Source organism: Agelaius tricolor, unplaced genomic scaffold (assembly GCF_023055355.1).
Source record: "Agelaius tricolor isolate 1412-34295 unplaced genomic scaffold, bAgeTri1.0.p SCAF_25, whole genome shotgun sequence".
Lineage (NCBI taxonomy): Eukaryota > Metazoa > Chordata > Aves > Passeriformes > Icteridae > Agelaius > Agelaius tricolor.
The window spans coordinates 9,980,826-9,998,282 of record NW_027269285.1 but is presented as its reverse complement, the minus strand read 5'-3'; the positions used below and the strand labels follow the sequence as shown (position 1 = coordinate 9,998,282).

General features: G+C 47.7%; 1 protein-coding gene across 8 annotated transcripts in view; it reads right to left on the bottom strand.

Annotated features, from left to right (window-relative positions):
• Positions 1-17,457, bottom strand: part of AUTS2 (activator of transcription and developmental regulator AUTS2) — an 805,512-nt gene that overhangs the window by 13,978 nt on the left and 774,077 nt on the right. For 4 of the 8 annotated variants that reach the window (XM_071448243.1, XM_071448246.1, XM_071448250.1 and 1 more), the window contains 8 exons: positions 15,150-15,657; positions 13,502-13,755; positions 11,843-12,084; positions 11,380-11,424; positions 5,502-5,597; positions 4,158-4,229; positions 2,510-2,539; positions 952-1,023 (listed from right to left, as the gene is read on the bottom strand). In XM_071448243.1, coding sequence (XP_071304344.1) covers positions 952-1,023; positions 2,510-2,539; positions 4,158-4,229; positions 5,502-5,597; positions 11,380-11,424; positions 11,843-12,084; positions 13,502-13,755; positions 15,150-15,657 — 1,319 coding nt within the window. The remainder of the gene's footprint in view (positions 1-951; positions 1,024-2,509; positions 2,540-4,157; positions 4,230-5,501; positions 5,598-11,379; positions 11,425-11,842; positions 12,085-13,501; positions 13,756-15,149; positions 15,658-17,457) is intronic. The other 4 variants (XM_071448245.1, XM_071448249.1, XM_071448244.1 and 1 more) reach the window with 3 other exon arrangements.

Below are 17,457 nucleotides of genomic sequence, written 5' to 3'. Positions count from 1 at the left end.
TTGTTTAAAAGGGTTATTTTTAAACTCTATTAGCTGCAGGTTTTCATAGCTGTTCAACATCTTCATATTCTTATAGCACTACCCTACACAATTCAAGTGCACACACAAGCTGCAAAGTGCTAAGGATTCCCTGGTAATTTTAGTTTCTAACACAAGCTATTGATTCCTGAAGTATGAGCAGTGAAGAACAGCAACCATTCCTGACTTACTGAAAAACTGTAGGAGCAACACAAGATCTTAAAGTGATGGGTACAGTGAAAATACCATAAAGGGCAAGAAACTTTCCCAGAGTCCACATGCAATGGCAATTCAGTTACAGTAAGAACGGAAAACTGCTCATGGCCTTCACCCTTGAAGTCTCAGAGCTTGAGAAATAACTAAAACAGGGCTCCCATGCCCTGACCTTCAGTGCAGTGAGGCAGTGTCTGCTAACACAACATCCCCTGAGAGGCTGTGCCTGCCTGGGCAGCCTGGACACACCCAGGTGCCACCCTCCAGCCATGAGGGGTTGTGAAGGAAGGCTCAGGAGAGCCTGTGCAGCCACACTGGTAAAGCATCCTAAGGCTTCCTGCACCCTCTCCTGCCCTGAACATTAATAAGAGGAAATGGACACACATGCCTAGGGTCTCCAGGAAAAAATCCCACTTGATACATTTGTGTCCTCAGCCACAAATAAATAAAAGCCACCTTGTCTCCTAGCTACAGAGCTGGAGCTCTTACCCAGGATCTGCTGTCCTGGCTCCAGCACATCCCAGACACTCTGCTGGGACTCTGCCTTCAGCTTTTCACCCTTGCACCAACCCTCAGCAATGAGATTTCTGCTCAATGCTGTGTGTGTGCCTTTACCAAGGCACTGGCCATGGCACAGAAGTGCCCAGGTGAGAGCCAGCCCTTCCTCTCTGAGCTCTGCTCTGTGCCCTCCACCCCAGTCCAGGCTTCCCAGGCACTGACCTTGACCTTCTGTTGGTGATGGTAGATCTGCCAGGCGATGTGAACGTGCATAGCACACCACTTGCCAGGTTTCTGGAAAAACAAGACATGAATCAGTAACTTTCAAAAACCTGAAGTGATGCTCTATTCTATTTCTAGAAGAAAACAGACCCTGAGCCCTGTCTGGTTTGGTCTGGGGGATCCCCACGCCAAGATAACTGGAAGCAAAGGGTTCCCTCTCCATCCTCCTGGAAAACCAGAACTGGAAAGACTTGTCCCTTGCTAGGGAATTTATCTGGCTATCCAGGAATGCTCCAGCTGGACACACTCCTGTAATCCTCTGATGCCACTGGCTGAGAGTGCAGCTTGTGCTGCTGAAAGCTCTGAGGCTGTGTCCCTGTGAGCAGCTGCCCTGCACAGCTGGACTGCTCACAGCTGCACACTCAGGTCATTTCCACAATTGGCATTTCCACCAAATGATGAAAATGGAAGTGGTTTAAAAGGTCACTCTGGTTTTCAAAATTCATCTGACTCCCTCATGTAATTGCTGGTCTGTCCCCCCAAGATTTCAGCTCATAAATGTGCTGAAAACAATGGAGGTGACTCAATTCACTCTGTCTGGGGGTCTTTGCATCCTCCCTGTCCCCCCAAGTCACAGGGAGGAGAGAGGGAGGCAGGAACCAGAGTGCTTGTTAGGCCTCCTGCTGAGTTTGTACTCCATTTCCAGCACAGCTGGAAACTGTCTGAAAAAGACTCATTTGAGAGATACTTTCTTCAATTTTGTTACTTAGGGGTCTGTAGTTACCGACACAAGTAATGACTCCTACAGATTCAAAAATTATCACAGGAATTCAAGAGTCACCTTAAGCTACTTGAATTAAATGTTTCACAAACTATGGCACATGGTCTGTCTTCTATTTCTAGCTGGGTATCAACCAATAATTAAATAATTTAAAAAATAAATTCTATCTCACAGACATACTACCCTAAACTCAAGCCTTTTGCTAATTTGCAAAAACTGGCTGTGCTAGTGATTTACTAAGTTCACTAAAGCAAAATCTAGACCTTTTTCTTGAATGTGCTGAAAAATTAACAAAAACCCCTTCTGGATGAGTGATGAACTGGATCTTTAGATCCTTTTCTAAAAAATATTTTGTGGTTGAAGGGGATTGTCTATCTACAGTGGACAGTGAGATACCTGGGTGGGACATATCAAACTGAGTAACACAGAAAACACATAGTAAAATAATAAAGCAAACTCCTTCAGAGTGCAGTGAAATAACAGGGAATCACTGCCAGGATCTCTAGGATTTGCCTCAGGAAACCATAATGGAAGGATCAGCAATATTTAAGCCCAAGTATTCACATGAGGGGTTGCATGAAAAGAGCAAAACTTCCAACTGTGAAACCCTGCCTTGTCCCTGAGTGATCAGGAGCTGCAGGAGTGCCTGTGCTCTCCCAAAAGCGGGGCAGAACTGCCCAGGTGACACTTGGCAGCTCTCATTTGGGATTATTCTGTGCTGCAACCTGGTGGGACTGAGCCGAGCTTGACAAACAGGAGCACAGGAAGATTTCTTACCCTCAACATGGGCCTGAACGGATCTGTCAACTGTGAAGAAGAAATGACAGCTTGGTTACACGCCTGTCACTCAAACAATTGCTCTAATTAACAAATCTGTATTGCTTCATTAAGAGACTAAATTAAAATGTTAGAATTTTACTTTCAAATGAAGCCCTTTTGGATAATAATTAGTCCTGAGCCTCCATCTCCGTGCTGTCCCCTCCCCCTGGCTGTGGCACCTGAGTGGTGACGAGCAGCTCCACCAGGCTCACACAGAGCTCTGGCCCCTGGCAGCAGCAGCAATTTGTTGATTTAATGCTGCAGAAATGGCTGGTTAACTGCACTGATGGAGGCACAGATCTGTCCTTTGGGCAAACTCCTGCTCTCATCTTTCAGAGCTCCTCAGCTCATGGCAAGGCTGGATAATGGACAAGGCTTGATGGCACAGAGGGGCTGGGATGGCTGGAATGGGGTGTGAGCCATGCCCTGCACACCAGCACTGTGCCCACCCACCAGCCAAGGTCATGGCCTTGTGCTGAGCTGCTGCCCGAGCTGCTCTCTGCCATAAATGGGCTTTGCCTTAATTATTAGCACACTGAAACAGATGTTGGTAAACAGGGCCCATATAAAAACCCAATTTTCTCATTTTTATTTTTGATGTGGCCTGTTAGGGTTTTTTTTTTGAGTAGATTTTTTTCTTATTCCCCTTTTTTTTGCTCATATTTCATCAATAAATGCTGGGAAATAATTCAATTTATTGGGTACTGCTCATTTGTTTTGGATTTTCTGTTTTGAAATGCAATACTAAGGGAGATTTATAGGTGCAGAAGGTACTTAGCAGATGCAGTGATGGCACAATGCATCATCTTGAAATAATCGAAACTCACTCCCAGTTGAAAGGGAACATAAAGCTAAATGACTTCCTGATGGGAGGTTCTGGTTATCTCTGCACTTAGACAAACAAACAGAAATGTGGTTCCTCTTGGTGTAAAGCTCAGCCTCAGCTCCACTGCTGAGCAACCCAAAGTACTGGAACTCAGCCCAACAAAAAGACAACAGCTCTGGAGGTTCAGCCGTGCCACAACTCAGAATTTTAGGGAGAGCTCCTCAGTGCTTTTGTCTGAGAGTTCTGCTAAAAATATTTGAGTGTGAAGTTCCTCATGGAAATAATGGCCATCAATTCAAACACACCAACAACCCTTGGGCAGAGGGACAAAGTGCTGAGGCAATAAATGCTGTTCACATCCCCTGGAACTCAGAAATCCAGAGGCACCAAGTGATCAATAAAGTGCATCCGTATTTCACTGGGGCAATCAATGCTACAGTAACCCAGGGAATAGCTGTCATTACCCACATTAAAAACAATTACAGACTACAAACACAAATCTTGGGGAGGTTTGTACATTTTCTACACTGAATTGGACTTTTATGCCTTTACCCCTGGGCCTGGGGGGAGAGAGCTGCCATCAAGGACAGAGCTCTGCCAGTGCACAGGGGCTGTTTGAAATGTTCCCAAAGAATTTCTGCAGCCCTCCCTGATGAAACAGCTCAGACAGCTTTGGCTTTAAGGGTGTTCATTTGGACTTTCTCAAGATGGCAGCCCCAGCATTCAAGGCTTTCAGGAGGAACAGATTTACTTGAGAAAAAGAAAACAGTTTTTACAGACCCGTGGATCCTTCTGTAGAAGGGTATGTGGGACAGTTCCAGGTCTGGCTGCAACATCAATAGGATTGGAAGTCTGGAAATTCCACAAGGAGAGACAACATTAATGAGCTGCACACCAGTAACAATGCCTACAAGCAACAGAATGTGCAAAATAATAGTTCTTTATCATTACATTGTCTAAGCAATGGAGATAAACTTTTTATAAAGGAAAGGAGAACCATTATAATCCACTCAGTAATATGAGTATTATCATCTCCATATCCACACTTTGATTATCCACCAACTTCCCATTAGTTTAATCAAAACCACTGAGGGAACAGTGACTGTTTAAACTGGAAAATCTTCTAATGTGAAAAACCTGATTAGGAACACATTTATGACACAGCATCAAAAGCAGCATGTGGAGGACCCAGCCCCTGCTCTGCTGATTACCAGGGATGCACTCAGCACACAGAGCAACACTGCACAAGGACCTCAACTCCATCCACAGGGACTGCCACAATATGGGCATCAGGAAAACATCCACTTGGAAAAAATTAAAGCCCTTCCCATTATTTGAATGTTAATAGTCAGTTAATAAAATGCAGTTTTGTGAGGGGGAAAAAAAACCCAAACAAAAAAAAAACCAACCCAACCCCCCTACATTTAGACAGAGCTTGTTCCTATGTCAAAATGAAGAAAATAGAAATCAGCTCCAGCATAACTGACAATTAAGTAAGAGAGTTGTTAACAGTCTGATTACCATACAGACAAGAATCTCACTAATGAACTGCAATTTACATATTCAGTCATTAGAGTGGATGGGCCAATTTAAGGAAGGTTTCTCCTCTGCAGAAATTCCACTCCTGATTTCAGTCTTTAGCTGCAAAGACTACAGACTGACTTCTTCCCACTGATAAATAAAGAGTGACTCCAAAAAAAACAAAAAAGAAAAGCCCTGAACTTGCCACATTTCTGTCTCCCAGGTATCACCCATGAGGACAGCCAAATCAGTGTTCTGCACTGTGCTGGAGCTGCCAGGTAATTATGGAAATGAGTAAACAAGAATGAACACCATTTCTTAAGATCCTGATTATTACATGACCTTTCATTAATGCACACCATCTCAGAACTAATTATATTGCTTCTAAAGTTAAGCAAGCCTTTATATAAATAATTTTTTTTAAAAATGCTTGTAGATGTATCTGAACTTAATGAGAAATAACTTCTCTTTGTGGTAAATCTGGGAAAAGACAACTGTCCCCTGTGGAATTAAACTGTAAGTCAGAGCTCAGCCTCTCCAGAATGTGAACCCTCTGCTAAGCCCAACCCTGCCCTGAGCAGTCCCAGGTAATTCCTGCCTTACCTTGGGTTGGAAAGCTCCTTGCAGCGAGCCAAAGGGGCCGGTGGGAGGGATCATGGGAGGAATACCTGATACAGCTGGAGGATAGGAGTGAAACAGCTGCAACAGAAAGAGAACAACATCAACACTGGGTCACCACCAGCACAGGCAGCTGAGGAGGACACAGACAGCATTCCTGCAGAATAGGAGGAAAATGTTACATGGAGAAAACTGAGAAGCATTGAAGTGATCTCATTGCAACAATGTTAGTTAAAGCAGTCGATGGGATGTTCACAGATGTCATGAGGTTTAGAGCTTAAAAGCAGTTCCAAAATCAGACAGCCAGCAACCTGTACCTGCCTCGGGCCAGCACAGCATAAGGGAGACATTTGCTCCTCAATTATTAATTTTTAAATTGGTGAGAGGTTTTAAATGGTTTCAGTCTGTGACTTGTTTCAAGAGAAAAGGAAGAATCCTGAGCTGAATGAGGCTCAGAAATCTCCTGTTTAAGTGGAAAAAACCCTTACGAGTTCTAGGATATTGTATCATTAAAACTCCATTAGTAGGTTGGGATTTTAATGGTATCTGTAGGAAATGAGGAAAATATGCACAATTCTTACTTCATTAGTCTGTCTGAGAGGATATCCTGCCACATCTAATATTAGCAGACAGACAATCTGATTTGTTAAAGATTAGTATTCAAACCAAATGTTAAGGCAGAACCTCCCAAAAATGGATGGGAGGTTTTAGTAAAGAGAGAATGCTCAGCACAAAAACGTGCCCACCTCCACTGACCTCCCTGAGCCCAGTGCTCTGTCCTAAAGGAATTTGGGAACAAACAAGATGCTGCTCTGTGCTAATGCAGACAAACACAAGGGAAGCAAGCAGATAAATTAAACAAATAAATTGTTCCCTGTGAGGGTGGGCAGGCCCTGGCACAGGGTGCCCAGAGCAGCTGGGGCTGCCCCTGGATCCCTGGCAGTGCCCAAGGCCAGGCTGGACAGGGCTGGGAGCAGCCTGGGACAGTGGGAGGTGTCCCTGCCATGGCAGGGGTGGAAGAGATGGTTTTTAACATCCCTTCCAGCCCAACCCACTCTGTGATTCCATGATAAACAATCACATCCCAATCTGCCACTGTGCTCTGCTGGTGAACCTTTGGCTCTTGTTGTGACAGAAAACTCTCCCAGTTTCATGAAAATGCTGCTAGCACACAGCAAACTGCTCCCTGGTGGGAGTCACGGATGCTAAACATCACACTCCAAACCCATTCTTGGTGGGAAACCTCTGGATCTCAGAGGGGATGGATCTAGGAGAGGATGGATCTAGGAAAGGATGGATCTAGGAGGGGATGGATCTAGGAAGGGATGGATCTAGGAAGGGATGGATCTAAGAGAGGATGGATCTAGGATGGATGGATCTAGGAAAGGATGGATCTAGGAAAGGATGGATCTAGGAAAGGATGGATCTAGGAGGGATGGATCTAGGAAAGGATGGATCTAGGAGGGATGGATCTAGGAGGGATGGATCTAGGAAAGGATGGATCTAGGAAAGGATGGATCTAGGAAAGGATGGATCTAGGAGGGATGGATCTAGGAAAGGATGGATCTAGGAAAGGATGGATCTAGGAGGGATGGATCTAGGAAAGGATGGATCTAGGAAAGGATGGATCTAGGAGGGATGGATCTAGGAGGGATGGATCTAGGAGGGATGGATCTAGGAAAGGATGGATCTAGGAAAGGATGGATCTAGGAGGGATGGATCTAGGAAAGGATGGATCTAGGAAGGGATGGATCTAGGAGGGATGGATCTAGGAAAGGATGGATCTAGGAGGGATGGATCTAGGAAAGGATGGATCTAGGAAAGGATGGATCTAGGAAAGGATGGATCTAGGAGGGATGGATCTAGGAAAGGATGGATCTAGGAGGGATGGATCTAGGAAAGGATGGATCTAGGAGGGGATGGATCTAGGAAAGGATGGATCTAGGAGGGATGGATCTAGGAAAGGATGGATCTAGGAGGGATGGATCTAGGAAAGGATGGATCTAGGAAAGGATGGATCTAGGAAAGGATGGATCTAGGAGGGATGGATCTAGGAGGGATGGATCTAGGAAAGGATGGATCTAGGAGGGATGGATCTAGGAGGGATGGATCTAGGAGGGATGGATCTAGGAAAGGATGGATCTAGGAGGGATGGATCTAGGAAAGGATGGATCTAGGAGGGATGGATCTAGGAAAGGATGGATCTAGGAAAGGATGGATCTAGGAGGGATGGATCTAGGAAAGGATGGATCTAGGAGGGATGGATCTAGGAGGGATGGATCTAGGAGGGATGGATCTAGGAGGGATGGATCTAGGAGGGATGGATCTAGGAGGGATGGATCTAGGAGGGATGGATCTAGGAGGGATGGATCTAGGAGGGATGGATCTAGGAAAGGATGGATCTAGGAAAGGATGGATCTAGGAGGGATGGATCTAGGAAAGGATGGATCTAGGAGGGGATGGATCTAGGAGGGGATGGATCTAGGAGGGATGGATCTAGGAGGGGATGGATCTAGGAGGGATGGATCTAGGAGGGGATGGATCTAGGAGGGATGGATCTAGGAGGGATGGATCTAGGAAAGGATGGATCTAGGAGGGATGGATCTAGGAGGGATGGATCTAGGAAAGGATGGATCTAGGAGGGATGGATCTAGGAGGGATGGATCTAGGAGGGATGGATCTAGGAGGGATGGATCTAGGAGGGATGGATCTAGGAGGGATGGATCTAGGAAAGGATGGATCTAGGAGGGATGGATCTAGGAGGGGATGGATCTAGGAGGGATGGATCTAGGAGGGATGGATCTAGGAAAGGATGGATCTAGGAGGGATGGATCTAGGAAAGGATGGATCTAGGAGGGATGGATCTAGGAGGGATGGATCTAGGAAAGGATGGATCTAGCAGGGGATGGATCTAAGAGAGGATCCAGCTCCACTGGAATTGCCACCCTAAAATCTAACAGGGTTCTCTGGCTGAGACCAATTCCCCTCTGACCACGGCTGAGCAAAGTCAAACTACTGTGTGCTACTTTTAAGATCAAAATAAATGAGTTAATGGCCAATTGAACAGAAGCAGGACTGGGCAAAGTCAAAGACTGGACATGAGGGGTGGGAAAACACTGAGCAAATCCCATCCCAGAGTAAATCAGTACCACGAAGTTGTGACAGATTTGGATATGCCAGGCATACACTTGTGCTTTTCTTCATCATTTTTCCTTCAACTAGCTTATCTTGCAATGTCATTTATCATATTGCATTTACTGAAAGCTGAGAAAACATTTCAGAGGTATCAGAAGATTTTCTCAGTTTAAAAGCCTGATATTGAGCCTCTGTTCCTGTTGCTGCTGTTGTTTTTAATTCTATTTAATTTGGACCTGCTCCATCCAATGGTGCAGAAAACATTTTGAGATTAGTTGATACTGAACTGTAGACATTTGAGAAACCATTAAGAGATATTTGTCCTCATTTACAATAACTTTTAATGAGTAAAATGTGCTTGAAATTCTCCAGTGTCTTCTGTCTTTAATTCTCTGTGTAATGGACTAATTCTAAGTGATGGCAAAAGATGTAATACTTCATATTCTATTGGCTATGACTAATAATAAGGAATTCTTTCCTCAGTTTTATAACAAGTGGTAAGTTAATTAAATGTGACCTTTCCTCAAGGTCAGAATTATTAATAAAATATAAATAGTTTATCTCCATGATTAATTTGTATCAGTTAAATTCCTCCAGCTTTCAGAATTCACATTTCATAGTCAAATGCATCCTTCTTCCCAAGAATTCCTTCTCTTTTGAGCAGCAGTTTTTCCTTTTAGCTTTCCCTGGGGAAACATGCAGTGACTACCTTGGCCAGGTGCATGTGATGCTAAACTAGACCTGGCAGCAGCTGCAGGTAAAAGCAAAGCCTCACTGTGCTAAAAGAGAAGAAGTAACACTGATTTAAAACTCAACATTAGCTTCTATATGAGCTGCACTCCCTGTTCTAAAGTAGATGGATTTTAAGTCTCAAACAGACCCTGTTCTACAAAGTTCACCCACACTCCCTGCCAGCTTTAAGGTATCTGAGCTCCAGGTGTGCATCTACAGTGGGAGCTCCTGTCCCTAGAACAGCTCTGTGCAGTGCTACATTCTGACAGTATTTGTATAGTATAGATACAGTATAGTATCTATATGTATATGTATAGCATGTCTATAGATATAGTATCTATATAGATATGTATAGTACTGTATAAATACAGTATTTGTATTTCTCCTGCCCTGTGGCTGTGCCCCCAGCCCAGCTAAGGGACAGCTCCCATTCCCTGTGTCCTCAGACCAGTCCCAGGGGAAGGACCAGGGGACACCCAGCTGGCCTTGCTGGGGTCACAGACAGGCTGGTACCCCAGTGCAGACACCACGGCATCCCCTGGCAGAGCTGTCCCACAGGGGCCATGGGGCAGCCCTTTCCCAAGGACAAACCTTTCCCCAGGGAAGGCAGGAGGGACCAGGTCCCTGCCTTGGCCCCAGCTCAGCTCCCTGGCTAAGGGAGCACAGCATGGAGCTCTCCTGACCTTAGAGGGGTGAGGCCATCACCTTTGCAATCCAGGGAACTCCCAGATTTCTGAGATTATTTGACTGAATGTGAGCAGCAGATACAGCAGGAGACTGTATCTGCAAGGCTTCCTATCCTACACTGCCAACTTCTGTGCTGGATTTGTCTAAAATCCATGCACTATCTCCCAATTCCATGTTCCTGCTGGGATCCACAGGCCACACTGATGACAATCTCCTGGAGCCCTGTGAAGCTCAGCACATGAGAGTGCAATTGAACACTGGTGCAGGTGAGCAGCAGTGCCCTTTGGAGTGGAGGTGACAATGTCTGCCCAGTGTTCCTGGAGCTGTGGGCCTGCAAACACTGAGTCCCAGCTCCTCAAATCGAGTGCCAGACATGGACAGGACTGTTCAGGGGCAGGACAGGCTGTGAGCAGGGGCTGTGTTTAATCCAGACACCATTATCTTAACCAGTTTTTTTTGCCCAGTTCCACTTCTAAGCAAAACCAACACATAAAGCCAAATGCTCTGCAGATTTCTGAGTGCTGATGCAGTACTCCTTCTCTCATCAAAATATTGCTCTTGGATTAAGAAACTCTTGCCAGACACCTGCCTCTGCCAATAGGATGAAGAAAATAAAACCCAGAGTTCAGCAGCAAACCAATCAGTGGATTCCAACCCTTAGGAGCAGAAACTTTATATATAACTGGAATTTTAAAGATCAGTTCATCTCAATAAGTAACATTTTTGGTAGCTTAGGTAAACACATCTAGTGCATAGCTGGATTCATGTTGCTGTCATCACACAGAGCTTTCAAAACATAACAAGCCCAGCGGATCAGATGAGCCTTTGAAATTTGAATAATAAGACAGGTTTTCAGATTTTATCAAACAAAATATGATAGATTGGGAAAACTATTAGATTATCTATCCCTGAAGGATTTGTCTGATAGTTTGTCAGTTCATTTTAAGTTCCTTAGCAAAAATATCAGCCCAAGGGTTTGTGGCACAACTGCAACACTGTGATGGAATCACTGCTCCCTCCTGCTCCATGGAACAGTCAGCCCTTCTGTCTCATCTTTTCACATCAAACCTGGATCCAAAGGGTGTGTGAGCAAGAGATCTTTTGATTGGAAAAGCTGATACTGCATCTTTATCAGAAACAAGCACCATGAATGCAAGCCTTCAAAAGCCAAAGCAACCAAGGACGGTAATGGTAAATCCTGGAGTGATGATTAGGGAGAGATTTGACACTGTGCCATTGATTGAGTGGTGATCCCAACCCACCACAGAAAAGCAGTGAAGTCAGTTGGAAACAGAGCAATAAAACTCACACTGTGACGGTAGAAGGGGTCAACTTTTGTAGGATATTTGTCAAACTGCAAAGGGATCAAAGCACAAACTAGTTACTTTATATTTCCTTGCTTTAATTCTGTTGGCAAAATAGAAGACAACTTCTCTATTATTTGGCAACCAACAGAGAGGAAAAAATACGCAGAAAATTAATTTCCAATGAAACTGCTTGGGATTTTTTCTTTCTTCAAAGTAAATCAAGATCTTTTTGGGACAGGACAAAGGAGGAGGCCCCAGAGCAAACACTCCAAGCAGGACTGGCCAGAGCCTCGTCCCTCAGTCCTGTGCTGGCACCTGAACCTCACACTGTGACAGAGGGACAGCCCTGCCTCTCCTGCCCAGACAGCCCTGGGCAGCACAGGAGCCCTTCCTTCCCCACAACCTGGCAAATTCTCCACAATACTTTTGTAACAAAGAATAGAGTTGTGCTCTACTTATCCTCACATTTCTGCCTGGGGTACGCACCATGGGCGGTGCTGGCGTCGGCATGATGGCAGTGGGAGGGATGGCGTGTGGGAAGGGTGTGAAGGTGTGCTGGTGGGTGTGTTGGTGTGTGTGCTGGTGCTGGTGCTGGTGCTGGTGGAACTCTGTCCTCAGGTAGGGCGGCGGGCCCAGCGAGGCGCCGCGGTCGGCGCTCTGCGACGCCAGGAACCGCGTGTTCAGCTCCTGCCGCAGGAGGTCTTGCTCTGAAACACAGAAGCACAGAGGGACAGAGGTCATGGGCTTGGAAATGACCTTGGAGATCACCAAGTTCAACCTGTGACCCAACACCACCCTGGCACCCAGATCATGGCACTGAGTGCCATATCCAGTCTTTTCCTAAATATCTCCAGGGACAGTGGCTCCACCACCTCCCTGGGCAGCCCATTCTGATTCCCCAGCACTCCTTCTGTGGATAATTTGTTTCTAATGTGCAGCCTAACCTTCCCCTGGTGCAGCTGAAGGCTGGGTGCTCTCATCCTGTCGCTGTTCCCTGGGAGCAGAGCCTGACCCCCCTGGCTGCACCCTCCTGACAGGGAGTTGTAGAGAGTGATGAGGTCTGCCCTGAGCCTCCTCCTCTCCAGGATAAACAACCCCAGCTCCCTCAGTCCCTCCTCACAGGATTTGTGCTCCAGACCCCTCACCAGCTTTGCTGCCCTTCTCTGGACATGCTCCAGCCCCTCCATGTCCTTCCTAAATTGGGGGGACACAGCACTGCAGGTGTGGCCTCACCAGTGCTGAGTACAGGGGAAAACAAACAATAAAACAACTCCCTCAAGCTTTTTCAGACCTTGTGCCACTTCCTTTGCTGTCTGTGGATAATCATGACAGGGTAAGAGAGCCCCCTCAGGTCTTCCTTCAGATCCCAAAGGCCTGAGACATTACAAAGTTTCCATTTCCCCTCTCACCAAGCCTGTTTTCCCATTTCTCTGAGCATTTATGGACACAGACACAGTCCTGAATAGGTGAGGGTGGATGAGCAAGCTGGAGTGAGCAAAAAAGTGGCTGCTGCTCACAGGAGCATCCTTGTGCATGGACACAAAATGACACTACACAAATGCTCCATTTTCTTCCCCTCAGTAACCTGGTGAGGCCCTGGCACAGGGTGCCCAGAGCAGCTGGGGCTGCCCCTGGATCCCTGGCAGTGCCCAAGGCCAGGCTGGACAGGGCTGGGAGCAGCCTGGGACAGTGGGAGGTGTCCCTGCCATGGCAGGAGTGGCACTGGATGGGCTTTAAGGTCCTCCCAACCCAAACTTTCTGAACACAACTGAGGCCAGAACTGCTGTGAGCTCAGCCAGCACAGACCCTCCCAGCAGCCAGGGAAACTGCTGGGCACAGACCACAACTGCATGAAGACCTTTGCTGAGGGGGGCACAGATTCCATGTGGGCACCTCCTGAACTCAGCTGTGATTTCACTGTGGGTTGAACAAAACCAGGGAGAACCACAGCCTTCCCAAAGCAGTCACTCCTGGGGCAGAGGGAAAGTCCCTGGCTGTGCCTAGGTGTCTGCTTGGCTTTGCCATCACTGTGTTCAGCAGTCAGTACAGCCTCTCCCCACCGCAAGGCGCAAACCCCAGTTATTCTGACCAAAGCCAGAGCTGAGCGTCCCTCACGGCTCTCACCTGAGTAAGTGCTCCCAGCTGGGTGTCCTGGAACCTGCAGCGTCCCTGAGGTCAGCGGGGGTGGCGGGGGCAGAGCCGTGGGAGGGGCAAACATATTGGGGTGGTGTGGGTGTGCGGGGGGCTGCAGGGTGGGCGGGAAGCTGTGCAGGGGGCTGGGGCTGGCCAGGGACAGCGGGAACGGCGACGCCGACGGGTGGTGCGAGATGTGCGGGGGAGGCGCCTGGCTCTTGGCGGGGGTGCTGCTCCTGCTGCTGCTGTAAGGAGAGGAGGAGCTGTCAGGGCACAGAACAGCCCAGCACACACACACACACACACCACACAACCTCAGCAGCCCCTCATGTCAAACACAGTGTTACAAATGCCAGCTACCATTTCCAGTCCTACCCCTTCTCCAACACCTGCTCTGGTAGCTTTTACTTCCTGTGGTCCCCACACACCTGAGCCGTGCTCTCCTTTGCTGCAAGAGGTTGGTATTGTCCCACAACAGCACAAAGGAGTAATCAGCCCTGTGCATTCATGACTTAATTATCAGGTCCTTTCTACATGACTGCTCCTGGTTCATGTTTTCAGGCAAATGAAGCTCAAAATCACTGCATTAATAAAAAATTAATTTTTTTTAAAGCGAATTACTAAGACGAAAGACTACAGAATATGCGAAATGAAGTTGAGAAGGCAACAACAGATTTGTGCTTATTGTACAGGTAATGTCCCTCTCCACCTCACAATAAAATGAGATACGATGAGTCAACAAAAGAAGTATTTGCGATTACACCGGCTGCAATTTTTCAGGTTTCACTTCCTACTAATGAGTATTTAAAATACATTCATGGAAGGCTTAATTCTCCTTGTCTTTATTTCAAGTAACAACACGCTTCTATTGCAGTGACTTTTAAAGACAAGTAATACCAGCTTGGTTAAAAATAAATCCAGGTCTTAAACACCTCCCAGTCTTTAGTCAAAGCATGAAGCAACCACAGCGCTACTTCCCCAGGTCTTGAAGGTCACACCTGCCTGCTGGGAGCTCGATTTGGAGAACGGCAACCCAGCTTAGAGTAGGGGAAACCTGAGATCCCTGACTCCAAGGGACATCATGGGTTCCTGTGCACATGGTGTTTAATCTCACTGCTCATTTCTGTTATCCACAGATAAAAGGTGAGGCTGATTCTCACCGTGGACAGGTGAGAGAAAAACACTGAAGCCTGCAAGGTGTCAGCAGTACAGGAAAACACTGAGGTGGAAGTGCCTGGTGTGTGACTGCCCTGGGCTCCCTGCCCTGAAGCATGGCAGCACTTGGAGAAAACAGATATTTACAGGGATGGAAGGGCAAAACTGTCAGCCTTCAGTGAGCAGCCCAGCGCAGGAACTGGGCTTTTCTTCCCCTGATCTACATACACTGTGTAGAATTCCCTCCAAAAACCCATGTACAGCAGAGAAAAAAATCCAAAGCAAATGAACTTAAAATACCAGTTTATGGGATCACCAGGTCACAGAGAGTGATCCTGGCTCATTTCAGGGCATGAATTGAGGTTACTTCCTCAGGTGCCCTTTACTTCCCAGGGATGCAATGGGATGGGCTGTGCTGTCCCTTCTTTATCCAATTCCCCTTCAGGTTCAGCCCAGCATCCCAGACCCCTCTCTGTACACCTACCTTAAGCTGTTGAGGCTCAAGCTGCTGCTGTTGTAGGCAGAGAGCGGCTGCGAGAGGCTCTGGGGATGGGGCTGCACGGCGGGCAGGGCCGAGTGCGCCGGGGGCAGCGGCGACTGCGGCCGCGGCGGGTGCGGGCCGGCCGGGGGCGGGCCGGAGGGCTGGCCGGAGGGCTGGCCCGAGTGCTGGCCGCAGGGCTGGCCGGCAGGAGGGCGGCCGGGCTCTTCGGGGGCCGGGGGCACCGGCACGGCCGGGGCGGGCGCTGGGGCCGGAGCCTCGGGGCGTGAGGCGAGCGCGGGGCTGGGGCAGCGGCCCTCGGGAGGTGGCTCCAGCGGCGGCGGCGTCACCTGAGGACGGGGGTCTTTAGGCACCACAGGCTCAAGTATTGGGTCTTTGCTGCTGTCCTGGCTCTTCTCTTGGCTCCTTTCTAGTCCTGATATTTTGGGGACAGCTGGGCCCCTAGCACCAGAGTCGTCATTGTCAGCAAGTGCACCAACTCCCACCTCTTTATCTGCATCAAGAACAGAGAGAGAAAATGGTTAAACGTGACACAGACAGGCCAACCCAAAGCCACTGCTGGGCCACTCACTCCGAGTGGGTAGCTCCATTTTGTTTCCATCAAGAACCATCCAGGTGAACGTGAAACTGAATCAAATCCACCAGTCCCAGTAACTCTCTTCAAATAAAACACATGGCAGAGAAGACAGGCCCTGTTTAGCGCTGCTGTTCTCCATTGTTGTTTCTCATCATAATCCCTCACTGAGGGAACAAGCTGAGGGAACTGACCCTCTGAGGGAGCCACCGCCACAGGAGCTCCGGGCTTCTCACTGAATGGTTAAAGTTGGAAAAGATCCACCAAGTTCAATCCCTCACCATGTTCACCACTAAATCATGTCCTCAACTACCACATCCACATGTTTTGTTTTTTGAACACTTCCATGGTTGTTGACTGAACTGCTGCCCTGGGCAGCTGTGCCAGTGCTGAGCCCCCTTTCCATGGGGAAATTCCTGCTGATGTCCCCCCTGAGGCTCCCCTGGCCCAGCCTGAGGCCGTTCCCTCTGCTCCTGTCCCTGTTCCCTGGGAGCACAGCCCGACCCCCCCGGCTGTCCCCTCCTGGCAGGAGCTGTGCAGAGCCACAAGGGCCCCCCTGAGCCTCCTTTGCTCCAGGCTGAGCCCCTGCCCAGCTCCCTCAGCTGCTCCTGGGGCTCCATTCCCTTCCCCATGACACAAGATCTGAACTTTAGAACACACACTAGCAGCAGCCCAGGCTTCTTTAGTTTGGCTGATCATGGAGTGACTTACTTCTATTTCCCAACTCTTTAATAATAATGAATATAATTATAATTTTAACATCTGTACATTAGAGTTTTGCTGACTGGGGCTCCACAGCAATTTCCCATTGGAACTGCTCCCCAAACCTTCTGCCAGTGTGGATCTGATCCATGGCACCCCTTGGAACAAATCCAGGGGAATGTTGCTGACCAAGACTGGGAAAGGTGCTGCAGGTGGGGGATCAGGAACCCATTTAGGGCCATATTGCACCACAGCTTAGAACAGCTGACTTAAACCTTCAGCAACTACAGAAACAGAGCCCAAAGGAAACATGCAAGGTTTGAAGGGGCTTGGGACAAGCTTAGAATTTAAAAAGTGTCCAGTGTTCTAAATAGCCCTAAGAAAAGACAACTTTACTCCTCCTTGTGCCAGTTTTAAGGGATAAAATGACTAAATGCATAATGAAAGAATATCCATTCAGAGAAAATTGCTGACAGCTCCTTTGTGCAAACCCTGAAGTAAAGGAGTGAAATTCAAAGGATGGGGAGTGAACTCTGTCAGCCCATGGCCTGGGCACATGTTGCCAACCATCAAATCCCTGGAGGCAGCCTGGCAGCCATGTGTCACAAACATGGCATCAGCTGAGTTTAATTTCATTAACAGATCAAAAATAAACCAGGACCTGCTCCCTAAGTGTTTTACAGGCCCAGTGCAAGGGTGAAAAGCCTGGTAAAGCAGAGGATTTTCACAGGTTGTAGACAGGAGGTGGCGGAAAAGGGGACAAAGGGAGGCAAAAGGGAGGTAAAGAGGAGAAAAAGGAAGCAAGAAAGAGGGCTTATTTTATGAGGACCTTCTTTATTCACTCCTGGAATACCTGTAACAGGCAGAGAGGCTCCTCCATCAACTTGGATGGGATGATTATGAGGGGAAGAGTGGGACTCCAGAGTGATAAAAACAATTACTCTGCCTTATGCCCAAGGTCTATGTCACTGCAATAAACTGCAGGTTCTAGGTAAAGGAAACTTTGCTTGCATTAAC